The sequence below is a fragment of the Petaurus breviceps genome, unplaced genomic scaffold, assembly GCF_028583685.1.
Source record: "Petaurus breviceps papuanus isolate PSGF00001 unplaced genomic scaffold, PetGlider_PUasm1.0 90255, whole genome shotgun sequence".
Classification (NCBI taxonomy): Eukaryota; Metazoa; Chordata; class Mammalia; order Diprotodontia; family Petauridae; genus Petaurus; species Petaurus breviceps.
Window position 1 is genome coordinate 1,053,226 of NW_027187200.1, and position 13,539 is coordinate 1,066,764.

General features: G+C 40.8%; 1 protein-coding gene across 6 annotated transcripts in view; it reads right to left on the reverse strand.

The window, feature by feature from the left end:
* GRHL1 (grainyhead like transcription factor 1) overlaps positions 1-13,539 on the reverse strand; it is a 93,944-nt gene that overhangs the window by 64,998 nt on the left and 15,407 nt on the right. For 2 of the 6 annotated variants that reach the window (XM_069107756.1, XM_069107755.1), the window contains exons 1-4: positions 13,057-13,346; positions 8,670-8,856; positions 2,892-2,962; positions 867-1,257 (exon numbers count right to left, since the gene is read on the reverse strand). In XM_069107756.1, the coding sequence (XP_068963857.1) occupies positions 867-1,257; positions 2,892-2,962; positions 8,670-8,856; positions 13,057-13,331 (924 nt within the window). In that variant the 5' untranslated portion in view covers positions 13,332-13,346. The other 4 variants (XM_069107757.1, XM_069107759.1, XM_069107758.1 and 1 more) reach the window with 4 other exon arrangements.

Here is a 13,539-nt window from a genome sequence, read left to right on the forward strand (position 1 = left end):
TTTCATAAACAAACCATGTAAATTAAGACTGATTCTGGGCCCTGCCACAAAGAGTTTGTGATTCATTATTCCCCCTGCCCACCTTCTCCACACATTCAAAATTCTGATTTAAGTTTGATACTTCGAAATCAGAAGCTGTTTACCTATTCCTTTAGAAGTCAAGCATTCCAGAGTGCCAAGTTCAAAATATACTATCAAGGACACATGCTGACTAAAGAAATTTGGAGTTTTTTCTCGAGTTGTTGCTGTTAGATTTCTAATCCCAAAGCTCTTATCTTCAAATTCTCTTGTTCCTTACCTGGTACCAAATTTAGCATTTACCAAGAGAAAATACTGGAAAGTCAATGGAGTTATTTGTAAACTTTATACTATGAATTTAACATCAGGATTCAACTACCTCTTACAGGTTATGGCAAATCACTTGTTTAGAATTATGGCAACAACCAAGAGACACAAAGCATATGAGTGATAAGAAGAAATTATATAGTTTTATACAGAAAATGTAGTTCTAAAAGGCTTGTAAGTTTTACTAAAGGACACAGTCTAAATTAAACAGACTACATGAAGATACCTGTTGTCAATGAGATTACAAATGTTTTTCCTCTACCCTTCAGCAAATTATTTTGCTGAAATCATGACCTTTAAAACCAACTGTTGGTAAGATTAGCCATGTGCTTTTGATAATTATTTCTGGTTTTATAGGCTTAGTTTGCTCAATTATACCCATGGGCCTTTTCTCTTAAAAAAAAAAAAATCTTCTATTTCTAATCCATTCCAGACTGAGATTTCAGTCTTATATAACAAGGAAAAGGTAGAACCTGATACTTATGCGCAGCCCTATTAGGCAGATTTGTTGTTTCCTGTACCTCTTGCACGCCTTCCTTGAAGGTCTCTGAGAAGGTAGAATCTGGAGTACGCCTCTGAGCATTTGGGGGCTGAGCACCTGAGCTGAATTGGTCGGGGTTAAGGCTGCGGTCGAACACCACTACACGCTCAGTGGGTTCAGGGTGATAAACTGCTGGGGGAAGTCCTACAGCAAAGCTGTGTGGCTGAGATTCCGTCTTGATGGAGTGTGTAGGCATTGTCGCTATGGACACAGTGACCGTTGTGTCAGGGGCAGTTAGATGACCTCTCTTATCGATGCCCAGTTGGTTGCCATGGGGTAGGACAATGTTAAATGGCACATTTTTCAGAACTTGCACTCTGTTTTCTCCAGCAGAAATGAGGGGTTGTTCAGTCACATTTGGTATGCTGTTTCTTTAAGAGAAGAGAAGAAAACTATGTTTTGAAGCTCAATTTGGATATCTTTTTTTTGACAGTTCTCTTGGCCAAAAATTTTTCAACATGTTGTTAGTCCATGCACAATATACTTGGCAGTGAACCAAATAAAGTAGAAATGGCTCAAAACCCATATTTGGAGGGATGAAATAATTCAAAATAGCTGTAAGTTAAACCCAAGGGTACTAGATGAAAGCTAATTAGAGTACTACTAAGCAATCCCCTTAAACATTTTATTTTGAATCATCCTGATAAAAGTAAACAATACTCTCTCTCTAGAGGCACATAGCTACAAATACATCTAACCTAGGTTGATGCCACACATCCCAACAACCACTACTTTCATCAGCACCCCTGTTGTCCTAACCTTTATTTTAACTAAAAGAAAGCCAATTCCACTTTGATTCTTTGTATGGCAGAGATTTTGGCTTTGATGACAGTTTAATAAAATGCACTTCTCTTTTGTTTCCATTAGGTAAAATTCAATTGCAGACTGTGTTGTAGAGTTCAAAAAATTCCACAATCATACAGATTAAAACAATTAGAATTACTTTCAGAAGGGTTCACTGTGGAGCCACCTCATCATTTTCTTTGTTAATGAAGCACTATACCTCTACTGCATAGCCCCAAATATCTGAAAACCCCCAAATTACTTTTACAGAGCTTTGGAATATACAGTATACGTTATTCTTAGGCATCTATCAAAATGAACTCATATTTCATAGAATTTGCATTTCATTAGGACTTCAATCTCAATCTTGTCCAGCCTTCTCATTTTATAGGTGAGAAAAATGAAGTTTAAAAATATTATGCCCCCAAGGTTACTCAAGGCCCTCTGATACTGAAAACAATGTTCTTTGGATACTATGCGGCTCCCCCAAGGTCACATCAGTTAGTGGTATGTTGGAACACTTAAGATATGTCACTGAAGTCAACTTCAAATGTGCTATAGATAAACCCACATGCTGATAAACCAAGAGTTGTTCAGTTGTTGTTGAACTGTTTTTCAATCGTTTTTTAGTCATGTTGACTCTTTGTGACCCCATCTGAGGTGTTCTTGACAAAGACACTAGAATGGTTTATCATTTTCATCTCCAGATCATTTTACAGATGAGGAAACTGAGGCAAACAAGGTTAAGTGACTTGCCCAGGATAACACAGCTAATGTGTCTGAGGCTGTATTTGAACTCAGGGAGATGAGTCTTCCTGACTACAGGCCCAGTTGCCCATGTGCTGATAAATCAAGAGTTGCTGGTATTTCAAATTTTAATTTTTACTTATTTATTTTTAAATTCACTCAGTCCTCCTCTAAGATAAAAACATACATTTTTTAATTATTTAAGTTCATTCTAAAGATATCTTGTTAAAGGAGTAAGATTATCTCATTTTAAAGACAGCAACAGTAACTTTCTCAAAACTAGAAACATCCTAATTAGCGAGGATCAAGAACAGAAATTAAACGTTAATTCCCTAACCTGTGCATCTCTCCCTAGGCACGTATTACCTATCATCTACATCAAATCCACAACAGTGACCTTTAACAAGTTGGAATTCTCACAGGAATGGGGCATCTTTCAACTGTCCTGTCGCATGTTGTGAATTTAAACAAGTACCTTTTGTTGTGGTCCGGGTCAGGGTGTTCAACATCTGACTTGGCTGTTGATAATCTTCTCTCTCTGGGAACCTTATGGATTAAGACACACAAAGAATTCAGATCTTCAATCAATGGCAATTCAGCCAAAGATATCTTTTTCTCCAGATCTACGATTTCACTGGTGTGAAGAACACCAGAGAAACTCCTGTCACCCAAACATATTAGGAATCATCAGTGTTTTAGTGTCTTGAGACTTCCTAAGGTGCCGATTTTCATGTGGCCACATAACCACGTGTGCCAGAGGCAGGGCTCAAGCCAGGGTCTTCCTAAGGCCAATGTTGGCTAAAGCTCTACCCACCAGACCATGCTGCCTCCCTCATCCAAAAACAAAACAGGGATTGGGAGGGACCTGTGATTCCATTATATGGAGAAGTCCTAGATGAGGAAAGTCTTTCTACCAATGCAGGTATCACCTTCTCTGGAACTTCTAGTCTTAGAGAGTGTCCTGAAGCAATGAGAGGTTCAGTGACTTGCCCAGGGTCACACTGGCAGGATGTGTCAGACATTGGGGCCTAAACCTAGATCCTTCTGGCCTGAGACTGGATTTCTAACCACTGTACTTCTTCCAAAGATATAACAACAACAAGCATTTACACAATGCCCACCATGTTTCAGGTACTTTACAAATATTACCTCATTTGATCCTCACAACAACCCTGGGAGGTAGGTGCTATCATTATCCCCATTTTACAGCTGAGGAAATTGAGGAAAACAGCAATTAAGTGACTTGCCTAGGGTCACACAGCTAGTTTCTGGGGTCCAAATTGAACTTAAGTCTTCCTGACTTCCTAGTTGCTTAATATAACTTAACTTAGGTTATAGCTCATTACTTTTTCACTATATTAGGTAATACTTAGCTCAACACTAAACAAAAATAGGTGGATAGTTTGAACCATACCAGCATGCACAAAATACTAAAAGGAAGCAGAAGAGGGCCTCCAGCATTCGAGGCCCCTTTTATAAAGCACACAGTGTATGCATCTATATTCATAAGACCTTGATTCCAATAAGGTACCAATGTATAAGCACTACTTTTTCTGGGGAGCCCAGGCAATGACATGAACACTTTTTTTACGGGTAGTCAAATAAGCTCAGATCAACTAGAACATAGCAAATATTCTTATTTTTTTTTTCCGTTAAAAGAAAGCTATTTTATCCAGAAAATTTTACCTCCTGTGCATAAATGCCATTTAAAAACTTTAACTGATGTGGCATAATTATGGAAAATACAATGAAGTTCTATGAAATGAAAACTTTTCTATACACCAAAGATCTGTCAACTTTTCACTTCTCAGTTAATTTTCTCTAGTACCATTCCTCTAAAACCAAGCTAAATATTAGGGGCAGACATAGGAACAGAACTTGTCAGTCACATGAACAATTTACTTCTGAAGCCTAAATCCTGGCCTTTAAATGATTAATTTCCTTAAATATTCTTGAGATTCATACAATAACCCAAGATATGGGAAGCTGTATTTCTGCTTTTTTCTTTCCCCATTATGTAGTTTTAAACAATTTTCATTTGTAAACTATGTGCTAATTCTTAAGCGGGTTCTTCAAATTACTTCAGTAAAGCTCTGAAACTTATGACATAACAATGATGGATGCTTATTTAGATAACTGACAACAAATAAGTTAAGTCATTAAAAACATTCAGTTCTGAGGAGGCCAGATGGTGCAGTGAGTAAGAGCGCAGGCCCTGGAGTCTAGAGACCTGGGATCGGTTCCGGCCTCACTTAACACCCACACCAAATAACTGGCCATGTAATCTTGAGCAAGTTACTTAACCCCAATTGCTTTAAAAAAAAAACAAAACCCATCTGGTTCTGTACTCCCTACCTCAGAGGCCTGCCTAGTTAAGCAGTACTTAAGACCTTATCCTTCCCTAGGGTCAGAGAATTTTCAAAATATCTATAGAACCTTTTAAATGTGCATGCACACACACACACACATAATTATTGGCCTCATATCAGTCTTTCTAGCATTAAAATTTTAGGTTTTTTGTTTTCTTTGAAAATTTCACTCGTCAGAAATATACCACAACTCAATTGCCATCTTTACAACTTGTGTTTTCTCAGAATGGATTAATAAATTTGGCCCATACACAAAAAGGGTACATACATTTTAACTTCCACATCAAAAGAATCCTTCTTTTGAATCTCCTCAGGGGAAAATTTATCCAAGACCCATTCCTCAGATGATTTCTTCCAGATACACAAAAAACCCTCATCATAACCTCCAATTCAGAAAGCAAGACAGACTCATCATCTGGTGCCAGGAATGAATTTCGTTAAACCTCATGCTCAGGCCTCCAAATTTATTTCCTCACCTTTGTATCTCTAAAAGGTCTTTTCTAAATCAAAGTGGGGGAAGGGACTCTTATTCTATCACTGAAAAGAATGTGGTGCTAGAAGCAGATTTTTCATGCTAAGACATTTTGTTCCATGGCTTCTGTCACACACTGACAAGAGGATAAAACTACATGACAGACATGAGACAACTACAGCGTGGTGGCTCACTACTACGCCATGATGACAAGACTGCTAGGCCTGGAGACCTAAGCTCAAATCTGGCTGCAAATGCTTACTAGCTATATTACCCTGGGCAAGTCATTTAACCTCTGTTTGCCTTATCCACTGGAGAAGGAAATGGCAAACCACTCTGATATCTTTGTCAAGAAAAGTCAGAGAGTCAGACACAACTGAACAACAACAAACCCCACGAAAGTATTAAAGCAAAGATATTGTAGGGTAGAGGAAAGATAAAGAGTTGAACTCAAGGGATTGGGGTTCTAGTAATGGCTTGGCCTCTATAAAAACAACAATCAACAATTGGTGAGCATTCATCATTCCCCTTCTGTGTGCCAGACACCCTGCTGAGATAAAAAGACAAAACTGGTTCATGGGATCATAAATCGAGGGCTGGAGGAGACCTCAGGGGTTAAAAATACATCCCGCCCTCCCATTTTCAGAGTGAAAAAACTGAGGCCCAAAAAGGTTAAGCAACTTGCCCAAAGTCACACAGGGAGTAAGCATCTAGAGCTAGAAATCAGAAAAGAAACAGTCCTTGCCCTGGAGAAGCTTTATTCTTTCAATCAATCAAAATAATGTACTGAAGTATCCACCTCTATGCTGAGCACTGGGAATACAATGAACAAACACCCACTACTACTCTCAAAGAGCTTATATTTTATTAGCAGAGATAACATAAGAATATACAGCATTAGAGGAGATAATATAAGTATATACAGAATAAATGTATATGGAGTAAGTACAAAATAATGACAAGATAGTTAGAAAGATATCAGGAGTGAGGGATCAAGAAAGGCTTCAGGTACATTAGTGGCACCAACCTCAAATAGAAACAGGGGCCACTAAACTGTGCTTAAGAATTCCTGCAGGTATATATTGATTTAGAAAACCACATATGAACATTATCTATGTTTTATTGTGTTTTTGTTTTTTAACTATTTTTCAACTCCACTTTAATCAGGTTCTGGTCACACTCAGGAAGGTTGTGGGCCATGTTTTTTGACACTTCTGATGTAGACAACAGTGCTTGAGCTGCTTCTTAAATGAAATAAGGAGTTCTATGAGGTTGAAATTAAAAGGGGATGCACATTCCAAGCATGGCAGACAGCCAGTGCCAAAGCACAGTGAGAGAAGATGTAGCCATTATGGCTGGAATGGAAAAGGGAGGAATGTATATCAAAAATGGAAAGGGAAGTTAGGGCCAGGTTGTGAAAGGATCCAAATGCCAGAGGAGTTTACTTTTATTTGATATTGGAGGCAATAGAGAATCACAAGAGTTTAATGAGTAGAAGACTTATACAGTCAGACCTGTGTTTTAGGTCTTCAGCAGCTATGTGAAGGAGAGAAGAGACTCAAGACAGGAAGACGAACTAGGAGGCTATTGCAATAGTCCAGGCAAGAGGTGACAAAAGCTTGAACCAAGATAGTGACTGTAAGCTGTATGAGTAGAGAGGAGAGGATGCAAGGGATATTGTCAAAGTAGAAACTACACTTGGCAATCGAGTAGATACATAGGGTAAGGAAGAGAGGAGTCAGGGATGATGCATAGGTTTCAAACAGGGGCAACTGGAAGGATAGGGACAGAAATAAGACATTTCAGAAGATATGTTGGTTGGTGGGAGGAGTGGTAGAAAACCTGTTTTGGACATGTTATGTTTGAAATGCCCACTAAGTAGTTGGTGATACAGAACTAGAGCTCAGGGGAGAAACTGGGGCTAGATATATAGATATGTGAGTCATCAATATAGAGATGATAATTAAACCCATGTGAGATGATGAAGTCACCAAGTGAGAACATGGAGAGGGGGAGAGAGGGAGAGAGCGGGGGAGAGAGAGGGGGAAAGAGAGAGAGAGAGAGAGGGGGAAAGAGAGAGGGAGAGAGGGAGAGAGAGAGAGAGAGAGAGAGAGAGAGAGAGAGAGAGAGAGAGAGGACCTAGGTCAAAGCCTTGGGGCTTAATATTGAAATAGCAAAGAATTTTCAAAAACCACCACTGCAAGAAAATAATTAAAAGCATATTCTCTCCTGATGGATAAGTAGTAGCATTATCTTCAGATAAAGAACAGCAAAAAAGATCCATGCAGAGAACAGAATTACTATGCCATTAAGCTTATCCCCAGATCCTTCATGTCTCTAAATGCAGGTAGCAGAGTACACCATAAAGAATTGGGAAGTCCAGAACAACAAAAATATATTAATTTGACTTTCATATTTAGCATAGAATACTGATTTGTTTTTATCCTGAAACTGTTATTTCATTAGTATTAGAAACTCCTTCCATCACTGCTCAAAACAGCAATTTTTCTGTAATTCATAGTTGTAGAATTACCTAGGTCACTGAAAGTAATCTCAATGACTTGCCTATAGTCACAAAGCTTTCCTGTGTCAGAGACAATATTGGAACTCCAGAGTTCCTTTAAACACAGCAGAGGACACTGTAATATTACCAAAAAAGAAATCACCTTGATTAAAGTTAAACAAAGTTACACCACATGTAAGAATTATAGTCTTCTTTGGACTTTATAGTCTAAATGCTATACCCAATATACAGGGAGTCAGTAGCAATAATTCTTTTATGCTATGTAAATTTTATTTGGTCTTTATATCCCCAGTACTTAGCAGAGTTTCTGATTTGTTGTTGTTTGTTCAGTCATGTCCCACTCTCAGTGACTCCATTTGGGGTTGTCTTGGCAAAGATACTGGAGTGGTTCACCATTTTCTTCTCTAGCTCATTTGACAGATGAGGAAACTGAGATAAAGAGGATTAAGTGACTTGCCCAAGGGCACACAGCTAGTAAGTATCTGAGGCTGGATTTGAACTCAGGTGTTCCCACTGTGCCACAAAGTTCCATTTCCTGATACACAGTACTTAATAAATGCCTGTTCATTAGTTGATAATTGTAACCAAAGCTAAAGACTCCCTTCTGCAGAAGGTATATCAATAGGACAAACCTACTATCATCTTTTGTAACAGCTTCATCTCTTACTTGTAAAGCTGGTTACTTCATAAGTTTTAAAACAATCCTTTGATTCTCTGATTGCAGATTTTCAGCTTTGAACCACATTAACTCAAAGTACTCATTAGGTTATTTATAGTCACTATAGAGCAACTTGCATTACATTCTACTGGCAAATTACTGTTTTATATGCAGTTTAATCGAGTGCATCTTCAGCTGTTGTTAAGCCTTTAACAAGGAGAAAGAGCTACCTTATAATAGTCATAGAGCAGGCCCAGGGCAGCCGCGCTGTCCTCATCTCCATTGATACTCATCATCGCTTTGGTGGCTGCAGTAAGCGGGTTTTCCAGGAAAGATTTCCAAGCTTCATCTTCACTGGTGTAAGGTCGACGCTGTGAATAGAGTGCTTCATTCTGAAGAACCAACACTGGTCTTTTGCTTTAAAAACAAAAATTAGAAAAATAAAACCACTGAGCATAAGACATAAAAATCAACTAAAAATTACTGAGAAAATCTTGAAATTCTTTTGCCTCCCAAACCCAGGTGAGTCAGTTTAAGGCCAGATATCATCAAACAGAACAACCCACTTAAATGTAGCCCCAGAGGCCACCCACTAGAACACAGAATGTTGAGACATCATGGGAACCTGTAGCTAACCTATACTTGGAACCCAACATAAACTGGGTAGTTTGCCAAACCGTGTAAGAGAATGCCTTGCTATTCAAATATTCTACATAAACAGACATAAGGACATGGTATGACAACAACAGGACATTCATTTTCTTTGGGCACTATGTAGTCACAACTACATTCTTTTAGGATCTGAGTAGTTCTATCAACACACTACTATAATTTATTTCTTTGCCCTTTCCTCTTGGTTTCCATGCCTTCAACAATTTCCTATCTTCTCCCACCAAAAGTTTATTGGGGTAGGAGTGGAAAGGAAAATAGACACTTCATTTAATCCTTGGGGGTATGTGGAAAGTTATAATATGCTGCTGATTCCCTGAAGATTCAGCATGGAATGTGGCCAAAGGGGACTGTAAATCAGCAAAGCTGTGTAATTTTCTGGCAAGACAGTTCAACTATTTATCTTAGAGATAAACATTCAATAACCTATAACAGTACCTTCAGAGCCACTGAGTGATTTTTTTTTTAACAGAAAAATATCCTTCTTTTAAAAAAAATCTTCCCTCAAATATTTATCACACTGGACAACACGTGTAGAGCTTTAATATTGTAGTAAAATAAGCTACACTAAAGTCTTATCCTTTCCCTGTGCTTTGACTCTATTGCAGATTAAAATTTATTTTAGCAGATTAAAACAAACACCAGCTATTCCAAAATATCTGAAAAGTAAACATTCTCAACTATTATACAGTTGGCATTATTTAATAATGGAAACAAACTGCAAATATTCAAGAAGTAGAAAACTAAACCCACAGAAGTATAAAGAGAAGACTCTTGAAGAAAAAAAACAAATTTAAAAGTGAAAATGCTAAGAACTATACTGAATAATCACTAATCTGGGAACCAGCAAATTTAAGCATTACAGGTGTTTATAAGACTCATTTCTCATTGCAACATTCAAATGAAATGTGTGAATGGCCTAAAGGTAACCTACCTTCTTTAAGAGTGAGTGTAGAAAGATTATCTTTTAAAGCTATCAACAAAGTGTAGGGTTTGGCAGCCACCCAAACCCTTTAAAAAACAGAGCTATAGATTCATTTGGGAAAATGAGACCATCTTTGATGGGGTTGGGGAATGAGGATGGGATTGATGGGGGTGGTGAAAGCAGCATCATGGTATGAATAAAGGATGGACTTTGGAGTCAGGAAGTGCTGGGTTCAAATGCTGCCTTCTCAATTGGGATGAAATATAAATCTCAAAATCACTGTTTTACTTACACTCAGGCATAAAATACTAGGAACTGGCATTTGGTTGGGAAGAAAGTGCCTGCAGTGTATTATCTATTTCTAAATAAACTTTGTTTAAACACACTGAAATTTAAAAAAAAACTTTAAAATTGTACAGTGGGCATTTCCCTGAGCAATAATAGAGCTGATTACAGCTAATGAACTAAGTCATATATTACAGTGATTATTTTTGTATAACTAGGCTATTATTAATAATCAAAATAACTTTCATAAGTGTTATGACAGCATAGGATCCCTCCGTTCCTGAAATGCTAGTTTTTCTACCTTCTCTACTTTCTCTCCCTCTTCTCATTTTTTTTGCATTCATCAGAAAAAAAAGCAAAAAAATTTTTGTGAGTTTCACATTTATATTTTTAACAAAAATACTTCACGTTTAACAATGTGTGCTAAATGCCTCAATGGGTGCCTTGGTGATTATGACTTAGATTATAAATTAATAAATACAAACATAAATAGTAAAGATTTTACTTATTTGTTAGTTATAGCTATTCAACAGACTTCACCAAAACACTGAAATATTTATTTACCAGTGTTTGTGACAAATCTGGAGAATCCATTATAACATATTGAGTTTATGGTTCCTAGTCTGTGCAAAAAGAGAGGAGCTTTCAAAAATTCCTGTGTCAAATCTATGTTAAATGACAATTTAAAGAAAAAGCTATTTGCCTTTTTTTTTTTGAGAAATATACTGTTTTTTTTTAATTTTAGGGTTTTTTTTGTTTTGTTTTAATCAATGGAAATCCAAAAACATCTCTGGAAATGTAGTACTTTCTAACTAATTATCCACATTTAGAAGGTCTATGCTCTTCATAGTGTAGATCTGAGTAATCTGTAATTACCACCAATGATGCAAATAACCAAATAAGTCCCACAGCCCTTTGCAAAAAAATTTTTTAAAGCTAAATGCAATTGCTTTTTCCTCACAAAACCAGGGAATGAGGCCACCAAAATACAAAAAAGTCATCTTTCGTGATATTTGTACTCCAGAATAGCTCTATCACCATTCATTTGCTAAATATATATATTTAGCCACATCAGATTACCTGAATAAGTCCACCTTTCCAGCTGTGGGGTGCGTCTCAAAGAAATCCATTAGCTGCTACCGAGCACAAGAGGGAAGAGGAGCCCAAGGGGGAAAGGATTTTCGTAGTTCCTACCTGCGCATCGATTTAAAATCACCAAAGGCCTGAGTACAACTAATCTTCTTCAAACGACACAACACTAGCCTTTACGGAATAAAATAAAATAGGTGTGTCTCGTGTAATGATGCTTCTGTCTTCCAGCTTCTCTCACTATGCCTTAACCTGAACTCATATTTTTAAAGGGGGGGGGGGGGGGGGGGGGGGGAAGTGGCGATGTACCACGCAGAGAGCAGAGCTGCAGGATTCTGTTAAGGGACCTCCAGAAGACCCAAGTGCCGGTCCCCCTGTAACTAGAGGCTAGGTGTCTTTCTTTTTCAATTTTTTTTTTTAAATGGGGTGGGCGTGGAGGTGGAAAGAGAAGCTTTGGAACTCAGAGGCTCCTCCGGACACACAGACTGATTGTTCTCCACACTCAGCATTTAAAGGGAGATGAAGGAGGACTAGACTGTAAGGAAGGAGAAGCCTGAGGAGGAGGACCAACGCCTTTCAGGTGTCGAGTTTCCCCAAAGCCAAGAATCTCCTCCCGAGCAGTTTCAATTAAACAAAGAATAAGGGGAGGGGGGAGGAGTGGAGAGAAGAGACAGAGAGAGAAGTCAAAAAGGTGAAAAGGCATCCACCACCAACCCTACACATATATACACACACCTGGCTTCAGCCAAGAGCCAACAGGCGTGCGCTCGGTCCAAGGCGATCTACCTCCAACCCAACTCACCTGGGGATCAAAGGGCCAGGAGAGCACCCGAGCCTGGGAATTGGGGGAGGAGGATGGGGAGGGAGGTCGGGGGTGCTGTGCCCTCGGGGCAGATGTCTAGACAAGGCTCTTCCCAGACTGGGGGGAAACGAGATCGAAGGGATCATGGGATTTGGGGCTGGAAGGGGCTTCGGAACCCTCTCGTCTTAGTCCAGCCTCCTCATCTTAGACGAAAACTGGGGTCCCAGAGAGAATCACCCAAGGTCACCCGGGTGGCTGGTGGCAGAACCCAAGCTCCCTGACCAAGTCCACGGCGCTGCGCCACAGAGGACCCCAGGGCTATCCTCCACACCCCCCCCCCCACACCCCCCATCCAGTCCAGAGGGGAAGCTGCCAGGGGAGAGAGGGAGAGGCAGGCACGGGGAGAGCAGTCTCCTCCTTCGGCTGGCCAGAGCCTCAACCCCCGCATCCCGCCGATTCACCTGCACTGCCCCGGGGCCGCGAGTGGGAGCCAAGCCGGGCTAGGCTGACAGGAGGAGGAGGAGGAAGAAAAGAAAAAAGGAGAGGAGGAGGTGAGGCTGCTTCCTTGACTGGGTCTCCTCACTCTACCTACCTCTCATGGCCAGGGCCACCCCCTCGCCCGACGGGACGGTCGGTCAGTCAGTAGGTCAGCGCACATTTATTAAGCTCTTACTACGTGCCAGGAGCAACGCTAAGCGCTAAGGATAGGAAGAAAGGCCCTCATACAGGGAACCTCTTCCCTGGCACAACCGGGGCGGAGGGAGGGTCCCCGCTCCTGCCGGTCAGGCTCGATTCCTGACTGGGGCCTCCCCCGGCCCCGGCGCGCGCTCCCCTCGCCCTCACTCACTTCTCGTACTCCTGGGTCATCTCGTTCTCCCGCTCTCTGGGTCTCGCTCTCTTTCTGCCGCCGCCGCCGCCGGCCCGGTCGCAGAACTGGACTTTCGGGTTGGGACAGTGCACCCGACGGGGGGTGGGGGGAAAGAAGAGGAGGCGGCGCGGTTGGCTGTGGCGGGCGGGCGGGCGCGCGGCGGCCGCGTTTGGCGAGGTCCGGAGCAGCGGCTCAGACGGGTTAGGTTCGCTTTTCTTGCTCTCTGAGCTGGCCCCGGCGCTGGCCGAGCGCATGGGGGGCCCTCCCCCCTCCCCGATCCCTGGGCACCGGCCTGGCTTCCCATTGGCTGGCGCCGCGTGGGCGGGGCCTCTGGGGGCTGGGAAACCTGCTAAGGTCCTTGATTGGGACTCGAAGCGTTCACACTGCTAGTGGAAAAGAAGAGTAAAGGTGGTGAAAGAGGCGAGGACGCGTCTTTGGGTGTGGAATCTTGGGGTGCTCATC